The following is a 23225-nucleotide window of genomic DNA, read 5'->3' as shown; positions in this document are numbered from 1 at the left end:
GAGACCAGAGACATCCATACACAGAGAGATGGGGAGAGAAGGGGTCCAGGTACTGCTGTAAAAGGTGCCTGGGTGGCTCAGTTGGTTAAGCGTCTGACTCTTGATTTTGGCTCAGCTTTCTCATGGTCCCTGAGATCAAGCCCCATGTCAGGCTCTGTGCTGACAGTGCTGGCTTCCCTCTCTCCCTCTTTCTCTGCCCCTCCCCCTTCAAAAAAAACAAAAAAATAAACATGAAAAAAAATAAAAAGGGATAAATGTTTACCAATGTGTACTTGAAGTTGAGAACTCGGAGATCCTGAGATTTCTTTATTTTTGAGTTATTTAAAATCTAATAGGCTAAAGCCCTTATTTTAAAAATCTTGGTGGGTCCCATTTGCATCTGCTTGATAACCCAAACATACAGTATGAACTTCAACTCATTCAACCACCAAATACCACCTACACTTTGCTAGAGCCCTAGATAAACCCAGTTCTTCTCAAAGGATACTCCCTTGAGGGTATGTCTATCCAACTTCAAATTCAGGTCATTTGGAAAAAAAGTATAAAATCCTTTACACAGATTTCCAAAAAATCCCTGGAAATCATTAAGCAAATTCATTTAACCGTGACAAGTCTGGGCAGTATGTTTTGTTTTTAACACAGTGAAACTGTCCTCTTACCCTTTAAGCTTTTAGATATTTTTAAATATCAGAAGCTCACAGATTAATAGCCGAGTGTGCCCATAGGCTGCGGATTCAGGGACCATGTTAAACTGTGCTGGAGAATCGCCTGAAAGTGGAATCTTCTCTAAGTCCACATTCCATCCTGCTGAACGATGATAAAGTCGGGGAGGCAAGTATTGTTCTGGGTGAAGACTGGTGGTGGCCTGAGGTGTCCCTCGGGGTGGCCCACACCGTCTGCGGGGAGGCCCATTCCCCACAAAGTTATCTTCCTGACACACTTCTTCCTTCGGCAGCCCTCCTTTTTCTCATTTCCTTCCCTGTCCCGGCCCCCACTCCTTCTCCTCTGCCAAGTCTGTAGGCCTGCCAGGGTTCCTGTGGAGCCCCTTTTTAATGCCGTGATAAAATGTGCTTGTTACCTCACCTAACAGACGCTCGGCAGGTAATTTTGGTGACTCAGGGCAGATGGTAAATTAGGGGTGAGACGATGGAAATCCAGCATCCCCACTCAGAATCTGCAGCTCACCCCAAGATGCTACCCTTCCTCTTCCAGCCCCACCATAGTTGCCACTGTGAACTTTCATCTAGAAACACATCTCGGTGATCCTCCAATTTTCCCTTGGTTATGGTGTTCACCATGTTGGAGCCAGCCAGTACACATGGCATAAGGGTGTCTACTTCAGCATCAAATAAGGTAAATTTCTAAAACCTTAAAACTTGGCAATTCTGATGTATTGCTTTATATATATATATAATAATAATATATTGCTTTATATATATATATAATATATTGCTTTATATATATATAATATATATATATAATAATATAATATATAATAATATATAATAATTATATAATATATAATTGCTTTATATATATAGTTATATATATATATATATATATAATTGTACAATAGTAGTCGTGGGTAGTTTGTGGAAGCAGAGACAGCATCTGTTAAATTGAGTTCCAGATTTCCCAGTTCTCACGTACCACAAATAAAACCTACAAAAATGATAATTTTTCAAACATTGAATCCTCTATCTCTGTGTAATGAGGCATGTAGAGAGGAGGAGAAGAATTTTTGTGCTTTTTTGCCTTTGGTGAAAATTCTCCAAGGAGTAATTTCATCTTTAAATGAAAAGTTTTGTATCAGGCGGCTGTATGAGCTCCAGGAATCCCCGAAGCCTCAGGTTCAGACACAGGGAGACGCACAAGTGCACACTCACGGACACACAGCAACATACACGCACCGTGTGCATGAGGAAGAAGGCAAAAGGATGTGGAAATAAACTAACTGTAATGTTTTTAATCATGTTGTAATGAAATTGAAAGCAGTTTGGCAGCCAGATGCATCCTTAGAATCTACGAGCCCTTAAATATTTTGCCTGCTCTCCTGCCAATGTCCGTGCCTCACTCTCCTCCCCAGGCTCTAGGGTAGGCTGCTATGGCAGGTGTCACAGCAGTGGTCTTAGGAGGCCAGGTCCAGCACGATGGATCACTTTCCTGGTACTCCTTAAGATTTTACTTAAGAAGCCTGAAAGCTTTTAGGACTCAACTCTGACACTCTCAGGTCGTTACTAATCTGCAGAGTTGAATTAATTCATCCACGACATTAAAAATGAATCGACAAGGCTGAGGAAAAAGTCTGCAGATGTAAAACACCACGCAAAATATTCCAAAAACTTTCCTCAAGAAATCCACACACAGTGCTGATACCTTTTGCCCAATTTTTCTACATTGAGGACCAAGGCTAGCACCATTTCACAGTGACCCCACTGTGGGCTCGGAAGACAATATAGATTCTTACATGGGGCAGGTAAAATTACATGGGAAGGGGCACCTGGGTGGCTCAGTCGGTTAAGCGTCTGACTCTTGGTTTCAGCTCAGGTCGTGATCTCACGGTTTGTGAGTTCGAGCCCCACATCGGGCTCTGTGCTGACAGTGCAGAGCCTGCTTGGGACTCTGTCTCCCTCACTCTCTCTGCCCCTCCCTGGCTTGCTCTCGAGCTCTCTCTCTCAAAAAATAAATAAACATTTTTTTAAAACTACATGGGAAAAGAATAATTACAACCAAAGGGAAACTGCCAACAAGGGATCATGAGAAGTTTTACCAAAATCTCAAAACTGGAAAGCAGATGAGTAATTTAGAAATTATTTGGGTGCACTGAACGTTCAAATTCTACTAAGCAGTTTGTTGCAGAGAAAAATGTCATGAACGGAAGAGACAATAAAGCCTTATTACACTAGAAATCTTAGTAAAAATACTTATTAATATTTCAATAATCTTTCCTTTTCCTGTGCCATTGTATTTTGGCTGGCATGCAATTAATAAAAGTAAACCCTTATATTAAATGATTTTAATTATTCTGTATACTTCTCCTGAAATCATACCTGTAAACTGTAATTTAGAATTAAAATACCTAAACAAACAAACAAACAAACACTCTAACTCAACTGGCACCACTGTATCTCCAAATATTTGTATGTAAATATTACAAAGTATACTCCCTATTTATCTTCTGAAAGCTTTCAGCTGAAATTTAGATTATTTTCTATCATCTCTATTTAGGAGTGACAGAAGAAACTATAAATTTTATGCCAGTATACCCGATGTTATAAAATCCCTTTTATAAGATTGCTTGCCTCCCAATGTTTTATTTTACATTTGTAACTCAGTTATTCAATGCTCCTTGTCCTGCAAACAAATTAAGATAAAATAAATTCAAGCGTCTTATATAAAACAACTTCAAACCAAAAATTTTCTAGGCAACCATCCTAGCAAAAAGAACATCCTGATAATGCAGAAAACATTGTATCCTTAGCACAAGTAGATAATGAGACCTAGTAAGCAACTGGCCCCTAGCCATGAAGCATTTGCACTCAGAAATGTGGAGAAAAGTACTTAGCACCAGATCTGCATGTGACTGTTACTTGAAGTTGAACGTGAAAGGGAATCTGCAGTGATTCACCTCACTATCTCAGCAACACATCTGAGTGCCCAGGCTCTTTTTACACCATGATGAAATCAGAATAAGAGTGTCCCCTTCTAACAAGAATTAAAAAGACATTTTTCTTAAACCCGATGATTATAAAATGGTCTATAAAATAACACCTCATTAACAACCACTATCTTCCGTCCCCAAATCAAGCTGAAGCTGTTGGAGGTTGGGCAGAATACAAGGGGATAAACATTATTTAATAGTCTGTTTATTTACATTTTGCTATTTTAAACGCTCTCCACTATTCAGTTTTCACGGTAACTCAATATGGTGGGTTCTTTGTCCCCATGTTACAGATGATGAAACTGAGGCTCATGGGAGAGCAGTGCCTTATCCTCTCACAGCAGAGCCTAGAATCAAATGCCAGGGCTCCAACTCTAAACTATGTCTATTTTATTGAAACACTCCCAGCCTGAAAGGTTGTATAACTAAGTTACAATCAGCACACTTAATTGTTCTTTCTCAAGTGTTTCTGAAATCTCTTCTTTTCTACTCCTAAACTCTCAAATCAGAAAATCCATAATTTTGATGCTAGAAGAAAAAAAAAAAAACAGTCAGCCAAGATGTACTCTTGTTTTTTTCCTACTACCTGATAGCATTACACTTTGAACAAGAGAATCATGGAAAATTACATTTACCACTGATTTCCACTAACAATTAGCTGTTACTAACTTCTCTGTGGTTTTTTTAGATACACTTCCAGCTTTTGATATTCTCAACCAAACTATATTTTCAAAGTCATTCTTCAAGGATTTTTGAATCCTTACGCTCTCTCTCTCCTCTTCCTTCATTATTTATCTTTGGTAAAATCATGAGAAAGGCCTTTATCAAGGCATTTTGAGATTTAATTTACATTTCTGATTTTCAGAATGGCCAACTTCTCTATATTTCAGGCACTTAACAGAGATATCAACCAAGGCAGCTGTGAATGCAAGAAGCAGGAGTCCGAATTTTATCGCTAGTGCACTTTTTAAGAGATTCCAGTTCATCAGAATGCCATTCTTCAGCCATATGCAAAGCTATTGTTCTTGGAGGCTATTCATACATACTATTTTAGCAGTTACAGAGTATGTGGAGTATTAGAAGTATACTACAAGTGAAGAAAAGCCCCATAATTGATTTGTTAATGTTTTATTCTCTTTTTCTATTGGCATGTTCTTTACATGACCTCGATAAATATTAAACACTCAAACAACTCACTATTAGGGTGGCAAGCCAACCTTTAGAATGTCGAAACAGAGGAGTGAAGAACAATGTACCTAATTGAAATGGCAGGGTAATTTGGAAAATAAAATTGAGTTGCTGCAAATTCCAAATTCCGGAATAAAAATGTTTATACTCACTCAAATGCAGATTGTTACTGGCTTTGAATAATTATTAGAATAAAAAATACTTGAACACCAACAATACACTTGATATGCAGAGAAAAAGCACAGTCTAGATGTCTCTATTATTTTGCACAAGAAAGTGTGGGACGCAATGAGTCTGATATTTCTCCTGGTGGTTTTGTTATTGAACACAGCATATAAAATCCCAAAATGCAGTGAAGCAATAGGCCAAGCCACAAAATACACAACTAGTGTGAAAATTTCATGGGCAATATTCTTCAGAAAGTTATAAGCACATCAAGGGACAAAGAAGTGCATGGAAAGAAATGAAGGGGTTAATGTTCTGTTACTCAGTATCTTTTCTGGCCTCAATTTATCACCAAGACCAACTCAAAACGTAGAATTCCTGATTCTCTTTGGCAGAGGCTAGCACCAAGAAAACTATGACAAAATGAAAATGGGAAAATGCATTTGCATCTGGAATTATGACACAAAAACACGTAATGACTCTCTAAGAGATGACAGTTATCTGTACACTGGGGGGTAACCTGATTATCTACTTAGGGTTAGGCCACTTTGGGCAGAGATACCACCTCTATCTCTGAAAGACAAATTCCATATGCTCTGTGCAGTTATAGCATATTTCCCATAAATAATATATACAATAGACTATAAATAAATAATACATTTATCTGAACTGTTCAAGAGTGAAAGGCAGGGTGGCTACTCATGAGACTGGGTTTCTTATGAACAATTTCAAATAAAAGTCATGTCCAATGGGCAATTATCACAAAGTTCTTACACTAAAATACTCTGAAGCACAAGTCAATGTTCCAACTAGACCCAAAATACCCCATTCAAATCAATGTTCCAACTAAACCCAAAATACCCCATTTAATTTTACCATGTAAGTTTCTATTCTGATTGTAGCATTGTAGCATCATAGCTAATAGCTACCTATTTGCTGCAACTTTTAATTCTCTTTCTACACTACTGATTTTTATGATCAGTAAAATAACTAGATTTAAAATGGCATGTATGGGGGTGCCTGGGTGGCTCAGTCAGTTAAGCGTCCAACTTCGGCTCAGGTCATGATCTTGAAGTTCACGAGTTTAAGCCCCGTGTCGGGCTCTGTGCTGACAGCTCAGAGCCTGGAGTCTGCTTCGGATTCTGTGTCTCCCTCTCTCTCTGAATCTCCCCTGCTCTCACTCTGTCTCTTGCTCAAAAATAAATAAACATTAAAAATAATAAAAGACAAATGCCATGTGTAATGGGTGCCTGGGTGGCTCGTTTGGTTGAGCATCTGACTTTGGCTCAGGTCATGGTCTCAGTTCCTGAGTTCAACCCCACATGGGGTTCTGTGCTGACAGCTCAGAGCCTGGAGCCTACTTTGGATTCTGTGTTGCCCTCTCTCTCTGCCCCTCCCCAGCTCATTCTCTCTCTCTCTCTCTCAAAACTAAAGAAACTTAAAAAAATAAAAAATAAAAAAATGTCATGTATATGTTTTTGTCTCATGAGACACACAGTGGTTTTATTTTTTCTTCCATGTGAATAAGTTTTAGCATTACAGTGAATAGAAAAGAGGGGTACACTTAAAAAAATCCCCAAAAATCCCACCTGCACTAATTCATTTGCTAGGATTTTACATTGTAAAAATTCTTAGTCCCCACCCTCAAAAAATCTTCCTTTGAAACCCTAGAGCGATACAAACTATGTCCACTCCTTGTAAATAATGTAAGTAGGCCTTTAGAACGTCAGACACTGTATACCATTTAGTTAGAAATTAAGTTTTCAAATTGCTAAGGAATAGTCCCTGAATAACAGAAAACACTATAGGTCACGGTTAATTATACCTTGCCTATCAAATTAAGTTAATGTTCGAGAACACATCCAAATAGTTATGGAGACGTTAGGAGGTATTTTATTGTCAAAGAAATTCTTATTCATTCAGCTTCTAATATATATATATATTTTTAAAAGAGAGATAAGCCTTTTACAAGTTGGGATGGCATAAGAAAACTCTGGGTTTACATCAAATTGCTCCCTTCATCGTCCTTTTGATGACTGTGTCGATTTCATTACAAACTTCATTTTGTCGAGTTTCATAATAGCCATAAACACACTTCACTTTAAAGAGTTTCTGTGGGACCTAATGTGAATGCAAATGCAGAATAAAATGCAAATCCTGGAGGCCTGGGAACAAATATGGACTATCCGTTACAAATACAGTCACTGAAAATAAACATTTAGGCCTTAAGAGGAAGAATGCAAAGGGGCTGATATGAATCTTTATATCAAGGATTCAGAGCCCTAGGGAAGGCAAACAAAAATAACAGTTTTCAGTTTTTCACCTAATTGTAAAACACAGGTTGGGAATATTTGATGACTTTGGTCTCGACTCATGCCTGTCCCATAGTGAGTAATGTTTTTCATCTTCACAGGAAAATAAACCCACGTGTAGGTAATAGGGAAATGAGACCTAGCAAACTCATTCAAGCCGAGGAGGTTCACATCTCAAGCCTAGGATGTTCACCAAACAGTGAAAAAGAAGTGATTAGAAAGAAAGAACTACAACTCTGCTTTGCTAGATAATAACCACCAACCCAGACATTTACAACTAATAACAAACATGCTACCATGTTGTGTCGTAGAGTCTGAGGGAAAAGTCTAGAGAAATGGGAATTCATCAGCAACAACAATTAATTCTAAGTTATGTGTTGTCTGGGAATAATTCTAATATGACTCAAAATGTTAGTTATCTACTTACTACTATCTTCTATGTGAGTCAAAGTAATGTATGTTTAAATCCATTGTAAAATTTAAGACTTTGTATTGCGTCAAAATGAAAAAAAAGTAGCGAAACCAAAGTGTTGCTTTAACTTGTTAAACTCATAAAAAGTTATGGCAATTTTAAGAGTATTACTTAGTAAACTTATTAATAGTAACAGCATTTCCCTTCTGAGGAAAAATATGATTTCATTTAAGTTTTTTAAGGAACCATAACATTTTACATTCAAGTTTCTTTACCTCATGATTATAAATCCTATTAATTGTAAACAGACTCATAAAAAGTACCAAGGGAAGAATCAATTGTAGGAATGTACTTTTGAGGATTATAGATAATATAGAATCTATTTTCACAATTTATTTATCCTCCATTAGTTTAGGGCATATACAGTGGGGCATCTGTCATGGAAAAGTCATGGCATGATTATTGCATATCTTGAAGACAGTTAATGACTTAGTTCAGGCTATAATTTGTATTTAACTGTATATACTCATGATACCAATAAATGACAGGTGTATAATTCAATTAATGTAGAGAAAAGCTTTTTTCCATCAGAGAATAAACTTTTAATGGTATGTTTTAGTCAATTTTAGGAATTCTTAATGAAGAGTCCAGAAATATAAAATAATTTCAAAAGATTTGCAGTCTTGTATTTTGTTTTAACAAGAACATATTTCCTAGATTAAGAAATGCTATTTGGGAAAAAAAAAAAAAGTGTTCAGAGAGAATCTAGTAAAGTGTTGCCAATTGCTTTAATTCTGCACACATGAATGCATCAAATTGATTGAAATTGGATTCTAGTGACAAATTTTTAAATGACTATATTCTTGCTTATTTCACATGGTAGCCTTTATACCATTTATTAAAATGTCAAATTTGCAAGTGTGGGAAATCCAGCAATTTGCCCAAGATAGGTATACTTCCTAGAGAGGCCGTTTAAGACTCCAAAAAGCTCTCCTAAATTCCTATACCCTTGAAATCATGGCACTTTTAATTAATAATATGGTAAGAATGTCTTTTATTTTTACGCTACATACACACATTCATCTGCTTGAATTTTTCAAAACTGATTTTATACATGCCAGGTTTATTCACAAATATTAAAGATAACAAAATAGCCAAAATTTACTGGATCCCAAAGTCAAATAATTTGGGAATTATTATTAAAATTCAAATTGGAAGATTGTATTTTATGTTTTAGATTCTAACTTTTAAAATAGATATTATATGCTGATGGTTCCTGCTGAGTAAGAACACCAATTCCCACATGACTTACAGCAGTGTTGTTTTACTTTGGATTTTGAACACCTTTAAGTTTGACATCTACACAACTGTCAGATACAGCATCACATGTATTCTACTTTTATTCTTTTATCTGTAAAAGAATACTGTCCCAGAGTTTTGATGTAGCTTTTAAATATTAAGTTAATTTTTTGCACTTAGGAGCAATGACAAAAGATTTTGTTTCAGTTATAACATAAATTCGAGTAATACTTTGATACAAGTATGACAGATATCATAATCCAAAAAAGGCCATGTAAAATGTTACAAATGCAAACACATAAGACTATGTAACAGAAATGAATGAGAATGGTATCAGTTTCCTATCATTCAACTATTTCCCTGAAAGTGGAGTCAAATAATGTTGAATTATAGACCCTCCTTACAGAGTCTTATTTTGTGTTCATTTTTTTATCTTTTCCCTGCTAGTCTCTATAGGAATTTGGCTGTATGCCGACTGTCCTTTAAAAGTTCCTGTATACGTACTTGGGTTGTGTCTGATGATTAAATGATCATTTATTAAAACTTAAGCATTTCACATTTGTTTGACATATTTATATTTCATAAGAAAATATTGTTATTGCAATGGAAAGCATAACATCACGGATACCAAAATACTTCATTTGAATTCATGTTGACAATATTTTCATTTCTGACAAGTGTCTTAATATAACTCGTTAGGCATTCTTCAGTTCCTCCCAGTCTACCTGCGAGGGAAGGCATGCTAGTTTTACTACAGTAGGCCTCGTGGCAATACTTTAGCCTATCTGGTTGACAATAAACCTGTTTCCACTGTAGGGCCACAAATAGTCTTTGTTTTTAAGAGCATGGAGTTTTACTGCATAATTTTCCTTCCTTCACCCAGTAACAGCTGTGTTTTAAATCTTTCGGACTCTGACAAACATTTTAACATTTAAACATACAAGGATTTGAAAACATGATTTAAAATTTGTTTATTTTCAAAGTCGGGCAATTATAACATGATATCTGTTACATTTTTTAGAACAGTGCCCGTATGTTAATCCTTTTTTTTTCTTCCTCTACTGTGCAAGCTTCTCCATGGTTTCTAGTAAGAGTCTCTAAGGTAGGACCAACAGCAAGAGTGCACACAACCGCTCTATATGTTTCCAAATCATGAGCAATGGAGTCATTCTGGTGGAAGAGGTATTGCTCTTTGAGTGACCATTGCTGCAGCGCTAGTTAAATCACTGAACGCTAGTTACTGTTATGGTTTTACTTGGTACAAAGTAGCATTAGTATCATTGCTTTCCATAAGCCATGGAACTTGCACTGGGGACTTCCACTTGAGAGAGAGACACAGAAAGAGAGAGGCAGGAGACAAGAGAGAGACAGAGACAGAGAGAGATGCGCTATGAACAGGGAATAACTTTCGTAGTATTATCGTTTACACTTACAGACGGTTAACAATGTAATTGATCTCAGCCATTTGCATACACTCTTCACCTGTTTTTCATGAAATGTTTAAGGGCCCCTATTAGGAATCAATACATCCCTACTCTGAAATTCACACACAGATACACACTAAAAGCCAATCAGATTAAGAGTACACTTATCTTGATGAGCACTGAGTAACGTATGAAATTGTTGAATCACTATATTGTACACCTGAAACTAATATAACACTGTATGTTAAGTACACTGGAATTAAAATTTCTAAAAGCCAATCAGAAAGCAACAATAAAAACACACCTGGTAAACAACTAAGTTTTAATTCAAAGGATACTAAGCCATAAAGGGCCTAGAATGAACATTCCAATTAGCCAATGGAGTGACAAGCACTCAACACCTTATTATTTAATCATTAAAGAGAATCTTGCCATAATTTCCCTTTGACATATTTCAAAAAAAAAAAAAAGGAATTAGGAGTACAACACATGACCCACAACAACAATCAAAAAGTAAAGTTAGAGGAATGTAAGACCCCCATGGATGCCAAGGCCTGTGGACTGAGAGTTTCCAAGACAAAAGCATTAATTGTGACCCTGTGAAGTATTTACAATTTAAATAAGATGTGTCTATGTGTAAGCATTTAGAAACAAACTACCTGACAAAGGAAGCATTTTCCTGTCTCTTGCGTTTGTGGCCAGTTTTCTTATTGGATGAAAACAAATTGCCTACATTTCTAGTATTAGTAAATAACCAATGGCTTCATCTATTTGTTTCTAAAGCAGCAGATCCAATTCATCAAAGACATCAGGCTATCCCTTGCCCTCTCATCCCCATTCCTTACCATAACCCCCACCCCCCCCCACCCCCACAAAAAAAAAGAGAAAGCTTAAATCTCCCTTGCATCCCTACCTCGCTTTGCAGGGAGGGGGCGTTTTCAGTCAAGTCCAAGTTCAGTTTTAAGATTTTTTTTTTTTTAACTCAAACGATGCTTTAGAAACAACATCCCAGACTTTTAAAATAAAACAACCGCCATCAGCGTTTTCCTAGCCCACTTGGGAACCAAAGCTCACTGGCCCAAGGCTGCCCCGTGTCCCCGAGGCCCGGAGGCCCAGAGGCCTGGCGCTCTCCAACCTGGACCCCACAGCCCCGGAGGCCGAATCTCCTCCCCTGGGAGTTTAGCAGCACTTGGCATTTAACCTGCCTGGCGTGCGTGGCTTTCTGGTTCCATCTCCTTGAGCCACATTACTTCTCCCCAGATGTCAGGCACAAATCTGGATTAACATGCAACAGGGCGCCCTGTGCAGGCCGCCAGCCCTCGCCCAAGAGCTGTTAAATGCAGATTCAGCCGAGGACCCCCCGGAGAGCTGCTGTTGAATAAAAATTGTAATCCAAAGGGACCATTTCTTTGCCTCCCGCTGCCTGTGGGAAACCAGGGCTGGCGCCCGAGCACTGGCCCAGCTAGTCCGCTCTCGCTGCAAGCGGGCGTGGCAACTTCGGGAGGCGGCCTTAGGGGCCCGGAGACTCCTCACTCCTCTCTCTCCACTCTCCGTTCGGGTTCTTGGAGTGGGGAAATGCTTAGATTCAAGGAGTGGCGAGCCACAGACGGCCCTGGGAAGGAAGACTTCATTCGACGGCTCCTTCTGGGAGCGCAGACTAAAGTCTAGCGTCTGGGAGGCCAGGCTCTTTCCCGCCTAACTCCTCTGGACGCCCCCAGGTCCACCCTGAATCCCTCAAACAGGCGTCCCGCCTCCCGAAGGGCCCGCATCCTTCTCCACTGACGACCAGGCTCAACCCTCGCTTCGACGCCTCGCACGGTTCTTCCTCTCTGCTCTGGTTCCCGGGGGCGCAGCCCTGCCCTCGCCCCGGAAGCCCCCGGTGCCCCTTGCTGCCCCCAGTCTCAGGGCGTCGGGAGCTTCCGTGCGGAGCGGGGAACGAGACCGTCGAGAGAGGGCGCCCGGGAGGCCTGCGCCCACGGGCGGTGACTCTCGAGCTTCGCTCCTCGGGGTCTGGGAGGGGGAAGGGGGCGGGTACGAGAGGTGGGGGGACAACGAGATTACGGCTTCTACCGGCGTCTTAATCTGATATATATTTTTATATTTAGAAAAAAGCATCACTACAAGGCCAAGTGGGTATTTGCCGACTTAGCCCTCCGGGAAACCGGCTGGTATCAAAGTCGTCGATTCCAGGTCCCTGCGCGGGTGGCAGCCTCCGCGCCCTCCGAGGATAAAAGTAAAATAAAATAAACCGTGCCGCCAGCAGACCCTAGAGACAGAGGGGTTAATGAGCTAACGAGGACCAGCGCTCACACTACACCTGAAGCATCCCGTCCCGGGGCGCACCCTCTGCGGGGGCTCAAACTGGCTGGGCCGCATTCGCAGACAGGTGGCGGAGGTCGGCCTTTCTGGGCCCGGCCCCCAGGGCATCGCACTAGGGGTCTAGCGCCCCCAGGGACCGTCAAGTAGGCTCCAGTCCCGAGAACTGGCGCCCACAGGGGGGCCCTAGTTCCTGGTCTCTGACTCCCCACCTCCCAGAACAGGGGACTCCACTCAGAGTCCAGGTCGGAGGCAAGGTCCCCCGTGCTCCCCGAGCTCTGCGCTCCCAGCTCCAAACAGAGCCCAGGCACACTCGCTCCTGGCTCCCGGAAGAACAAACTTGGGTTTGCTGCCCACGGACCAAGACCTAGATGAACTGGAGGGGTCACGCGAGCTCGCCCGCGCGCATAGGCCAACAGCGCCACGAGCCCAGCCAAAGCTGCGAAGCCCACCAGTAAGCGGTAGGGGGTGGGATGCACGCTTCTCATTTTTTAGGTGAGGGAAGAGACTAAAATGTCAATTTTTATCCACTACTATCGCCTGCCAGTCTGCATATTTCAAATTAAGGTAATTGTGTAACAAAAGTTTACCGAAGGAGTAGGGGGGAAACGCAATGATGTTATACCAATTTTGTGCCCCCCTCAAAAAAAATCCCATAGCTTTGGTCCTTTATCTTTGACTTTAATAAAATAATGATTCGTTGAGAAAATGGGGTATAAATCTTCATTTTGGAGGCAATTAAAGTGTTGATTTCATTCATGCCCCTAAGCAATTCTTGTAATTTGCTCAAATAGCTTTATGTACCCAGCACTCCGGAGCTCTTAGAATCCCATTTTCTAGTTAGGCTTGTTGGATTACAATTTTTATTCAACAGCAGCTACCCGAGGGTTCCTCAGCGGAATCTGCATTTAACAGCTCCGGGGTGAGGGCTGGCGGGCTGAACCAGGCGGGAGGCCCGGCAGCCCGCAGGGCCCGGGCCGGGCCGGGAGCTGCCTGCAGTGTTCCCACCTCGGCGGGGCCGCGCAGGGACTGAGCAGACCGCCTGTACTGTGCACTCGTCTACACTGCCGAAAGTTTGCAACTTGCCAAATAATAGTAAAGACCTGGCGCTCTGGCGCTTTTAAAGCTCAGCTCTGCCTGCCCTCCACTGCTCATGGGGAAAGGAGGAATTCAGCCCTGTCGCAGGATTACCGAGAGAAATCCAAGCTGGGAATGTATTTTAAGAGGGTGGTGTTGAGAGAAGAAAACTTCAAGAGGACACCAAGACCCAGGAGTCGGACACTCCTGCAAGCACTTTACAAGATAGCCGCTAGCCAACAGTGACCATGGCAGAGCTTGCAAAGGAAAACTCTACACGCCCGCCTGTCTTTTGGCTTAACAAAGGCAGGCTGATCTCTCCCCCCACAAGACGGAACTCACGTGCCAAGTCAGAAAGAGAAACGACTCTGGGCCTTCACTCATTTATGGAGAGGCCAGAGGAGACCCGCAACCCAAATCTCTATTCGCGTTGCAGCAATTCGCAACGGAGAGCTGTTCTGAGCCCGTTTCATCTCACCCGCTCCTCAGGTTTTCACTTTCATTGCATTTTTGCAACTTCTTTGGGCCAATCCAGAGACGCAGCGACAGGAGAGGGAGAGACTGGGAGCAAACAGTGGTGCTGGGTTGAGAGAAGGAGAGAACCCCCCCCCCCCAGCAATTCCAAATAAAAGTCGTCCCCACTTAGCAACGCAGCGGAAAAAGGGCCTGCAGGGAGGACCAGAGAGGAGGGGGCGAAGCAAGCAAAGGCTGGCAGTGGAGAGCGAAGGCGGCGCGAGGTCCCCCACGGCCACACCGAGGGAGTTTCCCGGGGTGCCCTTGACGCTTCTAAAAGCTGCCAACCCACAGGGCCCAGTGCACTACCAGCTGGAGGATGAGTGGAAAGGAGGAAGAGAAACGTCCATATTTATCTGTTTTTATAACCTCGGCCTGGTCTTATTTTTTCTACTAAGTACAATAAAATGGGCGAGCTTGCAGCGAGCACCGCACAAAGCAATGTTCAGTGAGGTCTAGAAGCGTTCGGCCGAGGAAAACTGACAAGACAGGCTAATGAACCGTATAGACAGGGAGAAAATAGCCAGCATTTGCTAGATTTCAAACCCTCGCTGTCTCTCTTAGACCACCTATCTTGGGTTTATTCCTAATAAAATAAGAAATAAGCAGACCCTACCCTTTCCTTTTCTTCGAAATAGAAGGGGGAAAAAACGCTCCAGAACAGAGCCCTGCAATCAGGCGGTCACTGGCAGTTAACACTCCCATTATTATACAGGGTAAATAAAATAAAGACAAAAATTAAAAGCGACAAGAAACAGGTCAAGTTTGCAGGCAAAGCTTTTACAAGCTCATCTCTCCAGGTCGAATCCCAGAGCCAGCCTTAATGAAGCAATAATAGCCACATTATTCAAAAATTTTCATTTCGATGGAAATGTATCTAAAAGGGACTTAATCATATGCAAATAATAAAAGGAGGTGGTAGTGACCCAGCAAGCAATATGCATACAGATTTTTTTTTTCCCAGGGATGTTGAAATTGAAAAACGCATACCTGGTCGGTTAGATTTGCTGATCTTGTTATATCTTCACTGTCTGATTTTGATCCTCCTTCTCTATCGTCTATCACCAAATCGATAGGCATTTTCCCTTTCAAACAGCTAATATACCGGTGGCAGAAATTGTCACATAATTCGTGTACCTACATTATGACAGAAATAAAAAAATGGAAATATAATCAGGAGTGCATAAATGACATTGACAAGTGCAATCCACCCCCCTTGTGAGATCCAAACTTCCAAATAGGGAAACACAGAGCAATTGTCCTCCAGAGACCCCCAGACGCATCCAGAATTAGGAATAACTTTCTTTTCTTGCAAAATAGAGATATCCCAGAAAATTGACAGTGACAAGATGATTCACAGGCTACAACATATTCAACACCCGTGTTAAATTCATCTGCTCCCAGGGCTGTGGCCATTAGAGAGGTGACCTGCGTGGGTGACATTTAAGGTAAACTATTTAATTTCATCCACTTACTTTATCATAAGTCCTTTTCCAGTGTGTCTAAGAGAAAAATGTGAAGATATATATATATATATATGTAATATATGAAGACATATATTACTATATATGTGGGTGTATATACATATCTATATCTATATCTATGTATCTTTCTCCCTATATATATCTATATATCTCCAAAGACCAGTACTGTGGTGGTATAGGGTATATGTTTGATAGCCCAAGTCCCGATAACATTTGTAATTAGGGATTCTACCTGAAAAAAGCATATTTTAGGACACTTTAAAAAAAATAGAAGAAAATCAAATTGCCAGTACTCATGATATGAAAAAAAAAAACCCTACAGCCACGAAAAGGTATCAAACTGATCAAAAAAAAAAAGGAAAAAGAATGCTTCGAAATATTTAGGTATAAGTGGAGCAGTCTTACAGGCCCCAGGCATCACTGACATGCAAAAACTCACAAGAAACCCCAGTGTGCTTGCAATTTAATGTTAGTTTGAATTACAATGCATTAAGTTTTTATTGCTGAGATTTATAGAACAGCTAGCAAAATCATGTTATCCCACACCCTTTCTTGAGTGTGAAGGTGGGGTGTGTGCAGGATTCACAGATTCAAGAAATTGACACAACTATCAACTCTGCTTTGTCTCTGCAAAAGGTTTAATGTGCCTCCCCCACCACCTCCTCCAGACTCCCTGCCCACTCCTCCTCCTCCCCCTCCACCTCTCCTCTGTGTCTGACCTGCCGCTGCTCTCAGACTGTCTTCCAGAAACTCACTAAAACTAAACAAAACCCCCCTCCCACCCAACCAGAGGTAGCAAAGAAGAGGGGGAAGAGGAAGAGAAGAGATCACAAAGGTATAACCTGTGAAGCAAACTCACAACAGCATTCTAAACATCAAGGGAGATGCATAGAATTGCAACTATTTATACAAAGCTAGCAAAGTATTAAGAATGAATACAAGGCTAGGGCATTTGAGATGCCGGTTTTAGTGGCTGAAATTGTAATTAAACCGCAAAGAGAAATGGACGCTAAGATTGGCCTTGACACTAATTACCAGAAAGAAAGACATTTATGCAAATGTCTCAGAAGCCTGAACTTCAGCCATTCAGAACCTCCCCCCCACCCCACCCCACCCCCTTGAGTTTGGGGGTGAGGGGAAAGCAAAAGGAAAAGAGGCTAGAGAAATTACCTTCTCTAATTCCAACAGATGAAACCTTAATACTTGTATGGCTTGAATCATCTGCAAAGATACAAAAAGAATGAGCACCCTATTCCTAGTTTGCAGAAAATTGGCTGTCACAGCTCTAGCATCTCCAGCCTACCCCCCCCCCCCAGTAAATAGAGTTATTTTGATTTATGGCAATAACACTAAAAGTTAATAGCAGTGACTGGGTACCATCTAGAGGTTTATATTTCTTAAGGAGAAAAAAAATAGCTAAAACAACAACAAAGCATCTAAGTAGGGATCATAAACACTCTCCTCCCCCATGGCTCTTCCCTTTCTCAGCCCCACTGGCCCCACCCCACCGAAAGGGCCACATCCCTGGACTAGATGTTTCCAAGTAAGGAGTGCACGGAAAATATTCCAAACAGTCCCCCAGTTGTGGCTTTTCACACTGCAAACTTTCTGCTGCTTTCCTCACACCTTTCAGGCATACTGGTGGTTTGGGGGCTCTTGCCCAGTTGCTGCCCTCGTGACGCGACTTTGAGGGCTGGGAAGTCCGCAAAGTTTAAGCACATACGCTGACAAGCCCGGAGATAAATCCCCGCGCTGATTAGAGCTGTGCTGCCCGGCTGTCATAAAAAACAAAAGCTCGCGTTTCCCCGCGCGGGCTTGCCCGGCCCCTCTCGAGATGAATTTATTTCCCCGGGATCTTGCCCGGGACCACTTGTCCGTGGACAGAAACGTTTGCAGCCGCCTTGCAGCTACGGGAAGACCCGTCTAGAAACCTTGGGGCGCTTTAAAGCAAAGCTGGTGGCTTGGGGGGAGGGGAGATGGGGGTGGGGAGGTAGGGGTCCACTCTTACCAAGTTATCCAGTTCTGGATTAGAAGAAAATAGAGGTTTTTCTGCGCGAATCTAAATACAAGTGAGAAGGGGGGGGGGGAGAAAGAACATTTGAAATCTGGTCGCTTTCCTGGTTTCTTGCCTCATTACACTGTCGGGGGCAAGATGTAACCTCCGGGAAGGACTCGGTGACACCGAGTGCATCCCTCGCAGAAACACTTCAATGTGAATCAAATAAGCCAACAACAAGCCCAGAGCTCAGGGTTTCTTCCACCAGCAAAAGTACGCTTCTAGAGGACGCTGCCCTGCTCGCCAAGACCAAGGCGGCTACAGTGTGTAGGGTTTGTGATTTTATTTTATAGAGTGGGCTTTCTGCGTTAGGTTTTGGAGCGTGAGTTGGAAAGCCTATGGGTGATTTTGAGTCGTCCGCAGACACTCATATAGGAAGAAAACCCTAGAGTAGATGTCACAGGCGTGGCTTAGGGTGGACTAATTTGCTGGTTACTTTTGAAAATGTGCTGGATGGGGGAGGGAGTTTCTCTTTCTTTCTTTCTTTTTTCTTTTTTCTTTACTTTTTAAACATATATTTTGCTGACCTGTTTGGCGAACACGGCTATATCTTCATTGAATGACTCTGACGAGCAGACGTCCCCGCCCGCCACCCCCGGCTCGCGGGGGGTACAAGTAGCTAATTCACATTTCTCAAAAATCAGTGCTAAGAGAGGGAAGAGGGGGTGTCTGCAAGAAAATACAACAGTCACAAACAACACAATGGTTAGTCCGGAGTCAGTGAAAAAGGCGCCCAAGAAAAACAGCCAGAGGAGCTCGAGGCAGGGACCCTCTCTCTGATTTTGTCATCTACTTTTTTCCTCCCCCCTCCCCGCCCCCAGGTGACTGCTCGCCTCCCCTTCCTCCTAGGCCTCCGAAACCGGAGGCCCTAAGCCAGGGACCTCATCTGAGGGTCGGTTCAGCCTATCTGGCCGGAGAAATTGGTAACATTTGCTAAGAATAAAACCCAAGCGGTTCCAGCAGCCATTTTGAATTAAGTTTCCCACCCCGACAAGCCCTCGTCCCTCCGCTGCACATCTAGGACCTGGTGGAGGAGAAAGGCGCTGGGCGCAGGGGTCGGGAAGGCTCGTGCAAATGGGTTCCTCCAAGGCAGCCTCGCGGAGCCCAAGACTCGGGGGACCTCGGTGGCAGGCGCTCAGCTAACTTGGGGAAGGGACCTCTGTGGCTGCGGGCCGACTGTCAGCGGGCTGCGCCTACCGATCCCGGACCCCGCGGCCCTCGGAGAGCAGGAAGCCTCCTCCCCAGCTCCCTGCACATGTCTCTCCCTTAGTCAATGGCCCCCACTCCCCGCAAAAGAAAAGTTCCTTCAAATGTCCCTGCGGTAAAGCCTTTCATTTTTGTCTCTACGGAATGGCAAAGCAGCTAGTATTTCCAGGGGCCTAGATGTCGCTTATCTCAACCCATAAAAGAAAAAAAAAAAGCTTCTCCTAATGCTCAAGGAGGTGTCTCAAGTCTTTTATTAGCTCTCACAGCCCAGCCGGAAATTTAACAGTTTGGGGTCCTTTTCAAAGCTTCCCCAAATGTTCTGTCCTGGAGCCTAAGCCATTTGCAGTTAACGCTGCGGAGAGAACGCTGGGATTTAAACCGGCCCATCGCACAAGGGACCAGGAGATAAAGCAGAAAGGGTTCGCAGCTGGGGAGGGTCGGGGTTGCCGGATATTTTCAAAAGAAGACATAAATAGAAATAAAAGTTGCTGCAAAGTAAAAAGAGGTCCCCAAATTCATGAGCACACAGTAGGCACAAGTGACTTTGGAAAGATTTTACCAGCCCAGGGTCTAATCGACTGGCCTGGGAGAATACCGTGTAAACCACAGTCTGAAAACCACATTGGCCTGACAGCACCCCACACCTACTTCCAGATCCTTCAGGCTTCGCCTTTGAACACAAAGTACTAAACCGGCTAGAAGTTTCTTGATGTCTATAACAATTCAGAGCGAGCTCTCTCCTTGCCTACGGTGGTCAAACTCCCTAAATGCAAAGCATGTTCCCCCTTGCCTGACCTGCAACTGTCCTCCCTTGATTTTTATTGTGCGGCGGCCGAGCCAGCATAAGGTTGCTGAGTAAACTTAGCAAGTCAGAACAATCAGTGGCTTAAAAGATTTTCCCTTAAACTAAAAGTTTCGTTCCAACACAAAGGCGCCTACATTTAGAAATCCCCAACGCTCTCCCAGCGAAGCCCAGCAAGCGAGGACTCCAACCCGCTGAACTACAGAACCAGGGTGTGAGAGGGGACGAAGGACCTTTGGCAACTCCTCCTGCAGGGCGACCCCTTCGCCGGCACGGCCTCGGCGGAGCTGGACGCTGGGCAAGCGCGGAGCGTGTGTGGAGATGGGGGGCGTCCGGGACGGCAGGCCGCCTTCCCAAATCCTCCATGCAATGCGAATGAAAAGTTACCGAATAATGTACCTCCAATCCACAGAGCTCTGGCTTTCCTTTTACCAAAGGCACAGGGAAACAGAGGAAACATCGCGTCTCTACCACTTAACCTGCTGCCCGTCGTACCTACCCATAAATGGCATCTTTATCTCTCTTTAAAGCGTCATTGACGGAGGAACCCATGCTGGGGGCCATGGCGTTGGTGTGAGCTGTGTGCGGGTACTGATGCGAGTGCAGAGGAGGCCCGTGGTTCAGGTGGTGGACCGGCTGCATGGACCTGGCCGCATGCGGGTCCCCATACATCGTGGAGGGGATGCCTACTCCATCCATGCCCCCGTAATGGGGTAAATCGTCGTACTGCATGACAAACAGGAGAAAACAAGGTTCAGAAGGCCAGGCCGGCAAATGGGGAACCGGCAGGGCATGGAGCTTATATAATGTCAGTCCAGCTGGATCCTTCAACCCAGAATTCAGTGGCCTTGCATCTCTCAAGTTGAGGGTTTTTATTTTAAAAATAATTTCTAAAGTAAAAATCCTAGGATTCTCTGAGTCTCAGCTGAGATGAATGGTCTTGCCCTAACTTGTGTCCCTATCAACTAGTTCAGAAATTCAGGATCCTTTGGCAAGGAAGGAGGGAAGAAAGAAGGAAAGAAAGGGAGGCATTTTCCCAGAGGGCGGAAGGTAAAACGTGCATGTCTCTAGAGGAGGAAATTCAAAATCACAATAATAAAACGTGCCAGGACAGTGCAGCAAACCCGCCTAGTTTCACAGCCCCTTCCCATCAGGGGGAATTAAAAAAAAAAAAAAAAGTTACGATGGGAACAGCTAAGCTAAGCACATGAATTCAGACAGGCTTCTCATTTTATTTCTCTGCCAGCGTGGGGTTAAGGCAGTCCTGTAAGACACTGCATTTCCTTTGCTTTCCAAGACAAACTCTGCTAAATTACACAAAACTAACTGGCCTTCTCATAAGTGAAACTCAGAGGAAGGTAGTTTTTCATGTTCATTAGAGCTGAATTTAGAATTGGGCAATTTTCCCTCAAAGTTAAAGGAAATCTATAGTTGGAGCAGTTATTCTGTTTTCTCCACTGTTAAGAACTTTTCCCCCAGACTAAAAGTCAATGAGGCAAATGTAACTCATCAGGTGTAAAGTAAATTCAAAAGCAAATGCACGTACAACCCCTATCTTCTTTCTTCAGAAAAACTACTTTCATATGGATTGTCATTATTTTGGGGTGCAAAATTTAGCTATTTAGATTTTTCTCATTGCTTCATTCCAGGCAAGTTCTTTTCCCAAGAATTGGAGGCACGGAGAGTGAAATGATTTTCAAAGAAAAGAGGAACTGCCACTTTCATGTCCTTAAAGCCAGAGGTGTGAAAATAGTTTGGAAGAACGCTGACATTTGCCTGAACCAAAGGAGTAAAGAAGAATGTGTCAGCCTAGTAACTTTCTTTTGCAAACAGGGCTTTGAGGGCCAGGACGCAAATTATGCAGGGAAGGCTTTCTGTAGACCCCCCTGTCTTTTAAGAAACTACCTCAGTTGGGTTGTCATTGTCTCACTTGACTCTCACTACATTTCCATTCAAATAGGAATATTGGGGAAATTAGTATTGCATTTTTAAAGTGAGTCGCTGTGTGCTTAGTATCCAATTAGTGAAGGGCTTTTCTAACAAAAACTTTCCAAGTATTACCTTTTATAAAAATCCATGCACATTAAAATCACTTTTAAAAGATGAATGTTTTCCGACCCCAAAAGCCATTACAAGATGACAAAGTTATTTGCTTAAAAAAAGCTAAATACTTCTAATGATATTAAAAGATGAGCATAAGCAGTAACACATCATAAGTTTCTAGCTGCTTATTTTACTTTAAAAATAGCTTTAAACTTCTGCTCCCTGAACCACTCACTTTATAGCATTAGGTATCTAGCGCCTTTTGTTTTTGTTTTTTAAACAGATGATTGCCTGAGCTTGTATTTTTATTTAGATAGCTGCTGGTTAGGATTCTATAGAAAACTTGATTACTTGAATTAATTACATGTAACATACATAAGTCTACAAATGCACTGAATAAATTCTCTCGCTTTAGGCCACGGCTTTAGGAGCCTCATTCAAAAATACAGAGAAAAAAGGAAACTTTTTAGCAGTGTCTTTCGGCCACGTTTCAATTTAATCTCACATTTGAGTTCCACAATTGTTTTTTAATACGTACCCTTTGCGCCATCGGCCTCCCTGGCTCCCTTCCTACTTCAACTTCTAATATATCCTCTTTAAGGCCAGTGTGAAAAGAAACAAATAAGCAAACTCCCCCGGAAAAAAAAAATGTAAAGCACGACGAAAAATCCCTTAACGTCTCCAGCAACGTGAGCTACTGGTCCCAGATCTTCGGTCTACGGGACCTGAAGCAAAGCGCCCGAGTCACTGAGCATAAAAGCGCTCCGTTTCCAAGACAGCAGCGGGGGCAAAAAGAAAAAAAAAAAAAAAAAGCAGATCTTCTCTCCCCCAAAAAATCAGTTTAAAAAAAAAAAAAGAGCGCCCCTCAGACCCAACTACCAAATCTCATGGCTTTCTGCCACTCCGGCTGTCAATCACAGGCGAGGTTGTCAACGTGGTGAATGAATGATCATCCGCTCTGTCTTCTTCTGGTCAGAACACCTCAAATGTTAATATTCAAATGCACAAAGCCCTAGCGCTCGCTTCCCTTGAATCAGTCCTAATTCCTAATCAGTTTCTCTCTTCTCTCGCTCGCTCTCTCTTTCTCTTTCTCTCTCTCTCTCTCCCTCTTTGCAACTGCTGCACTGGAGGGAGATTAGAGGAGGAGGGTTAAAAAAAATGTCTGTCTGAGTTTGTCTTAAAGGAGCCACGATCGATGCTGCCCGCTTGCAGTCCCCGTGCGTGTGTAAAGTGTGTGTTGCACAGGCGGAGAGGTGGATTCCGACCA

General features: G+C 42.6%; 1 protein-coding gene across 4 annotated transcripts in view; it reads right to left on the bottom strand.

Annotated features, from left to right (window-relative positions):
* Positions 1-22734, bottom strand: part of MEIS1 (Meis homeobox 1) — a 137321-nt gene extending 114587 nt beyond the window's left edge. For 2 of the 4 annotated variants that reach the window (XM_047068787.1, XM_047068789.1), the window contains exons 1-6: positions 22497-22731; positions 20415-20641; positions 18435-18576; positions 17860-17910; positions 17022-17072; positions 15358-15504 (exon numbers count right to left, since the gene is read on the bottom strand). In XM_047068787.1, coding sequence (XP_046924743.1) covers positions 15358-15504; positions 17022-17072; positions 17860-17910; positions 18435-18576; positions 20415-20641; positions 22497-22508 — 630 coding nt within the window. In that variant the 5' untranslated portion in view covers positions 22509-22731. Of the gene's footprint in view, positions 1-15357; positions 15505-17021; positions 17073-17859; positions 17911-18434; positions 18577-20414; positions 20642-22496 lie in introns of all 4 variants that reach the window. The other 2 variants (XM_047068786.1, XM_047068788.1) reach the window with 2 other exon arrangements.
* Positions 22735-23225: the final 491 nt, after the last annotated feature.

The sequence above is a fragment of the Lynx rufus genome, unplaced genomic scaffold, assembly GCF_022079265.1.
Source record: "Lynx rufus isolate CCGP_SWC_20201006 ecotype Redwood Valley unplaced genomic scaffold, mLynRuf1.p SCAF_8, whole genome shotgun sequence".
Classification (NCBI taxonomy): domain Eukaryota; kingdom Metazoa; phylum Chordata; class Mammalia; order Carnivora; family Felidae; genus Lynx; species Lynx rufus.
The sequence above is the reverse complement of the archived record's forward strand: the minus strand, read 5'-3'. Positions and strand labels throughout refer to the sequence as shown.